Source organism: Etheostoma spectabile, chromosome 9, assembly GCF_008692095.1.
Source record: "Etheostoma spectabile isolate EspeVRDwgs_2016 chromosome 9, UIUC_Espe_1.0, whole genome shotgun sequence".
Lineage (NCBI taxonomy): Eukaryota > Metazoa > Chordata > Actinopteri > Perciformes > Percidae > Etheostoma > Etheostoma spectabile.
In genome coordinates this window covers 21635791-21641401 of record NC_045741.1, presented here as the reverse complement: position 1 = coordinate 21641401, position 5611 = coordinate 21635791, and the positions used below count along the sequence as shown (strand labels likewise).

Genomic DNA, 5611 nt, shown 5'->3' with positions numbered 1-5611 from the left:
CATCAGGGCCACAGCAGGTCACCTAGGCCTACTTCTCTACTCCATCTCATGGTAGTAGGAAAAGTGTGCTGCGGGTTTGAGGCTGAAGTTAGTCTACGTTGGCTGGAGTGATGATCTACCATCGGTTGTTTTTCACTTTGCAAGTTAAACGACACCAAATAAACCAAGAGAGTTTTAGAGAATTCTAATGGGATGTTCACGCTGCATTTACAGTGGTGTAGGATGTATTTAGATCCTAGTACTAAAGTACTAATACAACAATGTAAAAATACTCCGTTAGATGTAAAAGTCCTGCATTCACAATCTAACTTAAGTAAATATTTTATTTCAAGTATAAAAGTACCTGTACTGCAGAATAATGCCTCCTGTGACTGATATGTTATCATACATAACATGATAAAATTTTTGTATTTTGTCAGTTTATTATGTTTTATTGGAGAAATAATAATCAGACAATTACCTATATCTGTTGTTATTGTTGTTGTTGTCTGTTGCTGTGAAAAGTAGCAGAATAAAAAGTACAATATTTTCCTGTTTAATGGAGTTAAGTAGAAGCATAAAATGAGTGCTTCAAAATTGTACTTAAGTAAATTACTTGAGAAAATGTACTTTGTGACTTTCTATTACTGTAACAATAAAGGTACAAGGATGCTAAAGGAGAACGTATCATAGATGAGGAAAGTCTTGGTGTATGTAGCGCAGATTTCCACATCACACTGGATATGAACCTATTTTATAACCCCAGATTCCACTTATCCTCTCTCCCAAACGTGGCCTCTCTATGGAGCTCACACCATCTTTGGTCAGAGAGCTGTCACCGTGACCCGCTGATGTGTGTTTGAGCGTGACAGAGGGTCAGGGCAGCTCCAGGTGCTGTTTGCTCAGGGCAGGCCGACGTGCTAAGCCTGCAAGGCGTGCAGGATGGACAGAGATGTCGCTCGCTCTCTGCCTGCCCCCGCTGGAGATGGCGAGGAGGAGAGAAATTCCACAGGTCCGCAGACGGCCAGGAAAACCTGACCGCAACCTGCTGACATCAGCAGCACCACCACGGCTAAACCATTCTTATCACGGACTGAAGGTCTGTGAGGCTGTGCCCAGAGGCCGAGTGTGAGACTCGGTCAACAAGTGTCAGAGCCAATAGGCGAGACCGTTTGTTGCATGGACAGACACAACCTGTCAATACTGACGCCATCAACCTTTATGCCTCTGACTTTTCTTTTTTCTTTTGTTGCAGCTTAAGGTTAAACTTCCAAATCTCTGAGGTTCCTTTTATAACTGAACCATTATGCCAACTGAATATGTCTGAATGTCTTTTGAGTCATACATTTCTAAATCTTGTGACTGGAACTCCAAATAAACGTCTGTGGGCTTTAACAAAGCTTGTTCACAAATTTCATAAGATAACAGAGTTTATCACACAGACCTGCTGAAGAGTCTAATCAACACCAAGCCAGTTTTCATGAAAATCAACATCTTTCAGAATTAATTTAACAGGTTGAGCAAATTATGACCTCACACATCAGCGCTGTGAGAAGACAAATAATACATAAACTACTCCTTAAAAGTTTGAGGTCACTCTTACAAATTTCCGTTCCACTCCATTGTAGACAGAATACCATCTGCTCTTTAATGCAATATCTACATTGGCCACTATCAATAATGCAATATCTACATTGGCCATTATCAGCAACCATTCATCCAATGTTCCAAAGGCCCATTCTGTTTACTAATCTGATATCATTTAAAAAAAAAAAAAAAACATTACAGAACCCTTTTGTAATTATGTAAGCACATAATGTAATCTGAAAACTGCTTCCCTGGTTAAAAAAAAACAAACAAAAAACAATTCAACTGATCTCAGCTGGTATTCTGCCTATAATGGAGTACAATGGAAATTTCTAAGTGACCCCAAACTTTTGACTGGTAGTGTAGGCTACAACATTTAGCAACTATGATTAATCATCCAATAATTTGATGTCATGGTAGATTCCGATCTGCAACAGCTCTCTAAATTAACTCAGATTTATACAGATCTACACATACACCTACATAACCACTGACATGGATTTTAAACGCACTCTACTGTGTGTGTAAAGTCTGCAGTGTGAGCTTGAATCACTAGGGAAAGAACTTGACGCCAACTCCATACCAATGTTGTGTTTCTCTGTCTGGATATGTGGTCTGGATATTTACCTTTGCAGAGAATTGTTTGTTTACAGCAAAGAGAAGAAGCTGTTTCATGTGAGCACAGTGAAAATGAATGAATATTTTGTCTGACATCCTGTTAAAAGGAGACAATGTTTACCTGGGCAGGACAAGGACTCCCTGAGTCTGACCATTTCCACATCATTCCAGGTTGAACAGCTCCCCCTGTTTGAAATAGAAGAATGTGTCTTATGACCCTTGTGATTTTCCTGGTGATTTTTCCTGGAGCTGCTGTGTAAATATCCAAAAACTCGACAGGCTGTCTCAGGGAATGCACGCTGTTATTAATCGTGTTATTGTATTTTTTTTTGGTCTGGGAAGTGGGACTGGGCACGGAGGCGGCCCGGATACAAACAGGGGAGGACGAGGGGGGAGGTGGTGGAGGGAAGGGGAGGGTGAAGAGGGCGTACAGGTTATTCAGCTGAAACCCTGGTTATTTTTCGTGTGAAATTGCCTGTAAATGCTCGTATTGTTTTATGGGTTTTACACATAAGTGTCAGACAATGTTAAGGTGTCTCCTCTCGTACCAAAACATCTGTTCATCTTTCACAAGGAGGACCTTTTATGGCTCCAGAGACACATGTACACATACATGCAGACATGCAGGAGCAGACATGAGACTGGTTTTGTCTCCTGTAACACTAAATGTGGTTCTACTGTGAAAAAGAGAGGAATGCAGCGAGAGTACAGAAGGCCTATTTGTTATTGAGAGAATTCTGTAGACATTTTGTTAGAGGATGACAAACTTAAAACTTGACTATATTTTGACCAACAGTTAACATAGTCATTATGCAGACATGCATTGAATTAACATTGATGTGTATATCACTTAAATGTTGCAGCTGGGGTTAATTTGAATTACTTTATATAGCCTACTGCTGGGTAACTTTCCCCTATCACTGTACACCCAGGTTTAATTACATTTTTTAGTGGTCACTACTTATTCGTTCATGTTCTGTAAAAAACAGTACTTAATCACATTTGTTTGTAATAATCAGCTTAAGTATGCAGTGCACAGATCAAGCAGACGTTTCTGTGTTGGAGGGGCGGGGTCATTTGAACAGTTCTGCACAGAATTGGTACAAAGGCAAAACATGTTCTGAACGGTTTCAATCCTAGTTAAACTCTGTTTAATTATGTTATGTTAGTGATTTTGATGTGCATTCATGCTACGTGGGTTTTAGCTTTTGGTTTAGTGTTCATTTTTAATGTATGGCTACATCTGTTGTTGCACCTTGACTAAGACCTGCGTGGGAACTGATTGGATTTGAGCAGCGTGAAAATGAAGCAACATTTTTTTGTTGGAAAATATTTAGAAAATTACGATCTTTGCATGTTATCTTAGCTGCTCAAATATAGTTAGGATATAGATATATACCGGTGTCACTGTAACCGTTCAATTATAGAAAGAGATAGTTAGAACTAGTAAATTAGTTTCTGTAAATTTGAAAACAGAGCGGAAGTATTTACTGTTGTAACAAAATTTAATTTATGCTCTGTTTTAGTAACGACTGCCATGGTAACTTGATTTGTCGACTGCGTCAATTAACCAGTCTGTGGTAATGCGACTTGACCTATTGACTTTCATATTTTGTAAAAACTTAAACGGTTAGCGCGTTAAGGCTCCACGCGGTTCCAAGCAAATTTCTAGTAAAGTCAACTCATTCGGTGAAGGGATCTATAAAATGGTATCTTATCATAATCTATAATAATACTTTTAAGTTATTAAGATTTATTATATTTTGTAGGCTGTTATTAAAGGAGGAATGATTGATTGCGATAAGATAAGACGAGACAAGAAACATCAGTGGCATGACCATGCATCACATCTATTTGGATGGAGTTTTGTTCAGTTGTCATGGAGATGGATCGGGCAACGTGAACTCACTGGACCTTGAGTTGGGATTAATTCGTCAAACTGCTGTTTTATGCTACTTTAAGCTTACGGAGACATGATGTCATACAAATACAAATGTTAATATTTCAATAATTGTTTCTACTTTGTCTGCAGTGGAAAATGAATGTACCAATTTGGTCGAACAAGGGCGACATCACGTGGCCCTGAATGGTAGCGCTATACAATTCATTTTATAGGCCTATACTCGTATTAGTCAATACCATCTCTAAGATACAGAAACAAAGCATATGGTGTTATTACAATATCGAGATATTCGTCTGTTTTATGTTTCTTATGTCTGCTTTGATGTTTTATCCTATTTTTTTTTCCTCGGTTCGGTATGTGACGACATTTACAGTCGACGGTTACTCGCGTGCCACTCGCAGCGACCGCCACACACCGCCACCACTATCGCCGCTATCACACGTCTAGCCAAGGAGAAGGAGATGGCCACTCAAAATGACTTTTGTGCTGTTCATTTGGCGTTTCTGCTTGTATTCGTGTTGATTGTCCCGGTTGATGCCTCTCCTGATCAGACGAAGACGGTGGAGTTTAACGTTAAACCGGGAGGAGTGGTGCACACTTTCACTGAGGCGATTGTGAGTGAAACTGTCTTTATTTTACGCAACTAGCTTACGTTTTTAAACACCACCCGGACACAGAACTACAATATTCTATCTCTAAACGTGCAAGTTTGATTGTAGGTCAATTCACCGGTGAATTATATCTATTGTTATATTGTTTGTAGTAGTGGACAGAATAATTACAGATTGAGGCATACCACGGATTGTATTGTGTGTGTAAGGTGTGTTTCTTTCATTAGTTTGTTACAGTCAATGGATTTGGTATTTATAATAACATATGTGAAAAACTACATTCCTCTGGTCAGCTGTAGTCGCAGCGTGATGACGAAACAGCCTGTGAGAGGCTGACACGTCGTTGCCACATTGCCACAATGGCTTCATTCATTGGTGGACATTTTCTTGACTGTGAACTGGTTTTTTTTGTATTTAGTTCAAGAGTATATGGCTGCAGCCTGGAGCGTCCCATGTCATCCGTCCCGTCTCATAACGTCTCGTCTCATGCGGAGGCGTGTCCAACGGTAAATCCAGAGGGTCTAAAATGTAAAATCGCGAATATTTAAAAAAAAATTCATTTATATGATGGCCTTTAACGGCAATATATGTTTTTTTTTTTTTAACTAAACATGTCTATAAGATAAATACAGACTATCATACTGATGAATAAAAACACTTAAAATATATGTTCGTCTATAAAATAAATGCAGATTATAGGCAAACAAAAAAAATCCTTCTGCCATCCCCGAGTTTCTACTTTTCAAAATAAAAGCTCGCATCTGGAATAAAATACTAATATCTCTCTTTTCAAAGTAAAAGCTCACGTCAACTATCATGCTAATGAATAAAATATTTGCTATGTTTTTAAATATTTAAAAATATATGTCCGTCTCTAAAAAAAAATTGCAGATGATAGGCAAACTAAAAAATT

The 5611-nt window shown here is 38.7% G+C and overlaps 1 protein-coding gene across 1 annotated transcript in view; it reads left to right on the top strand.

Moving 5' to 3' along the window:
* The first annotated feature begins 4211 nt into the window (after positions 1 to 4211).
* The window catches only part of mydgf (myeloid-derived growth factor), an 8607-nt gene continuing 7207 nt past the window's right edge, over positions 4212 to 5611 (top strand). The window contains exons 1-2 of the mRNA XM_032525415.1: positions 4212 to 4273; positions 4461 to 4701. Coding sequence (XP_032381306.1) covers positions 4227 to 4273; positions 4461 to 4701 — 288 coding nt within the window. The 5' untranslated portion in view covers positions 4212 to 4226. The remainder of the gene's footprint in view (positions 4274 to 4460; positions 4702 to 5611) is intronic.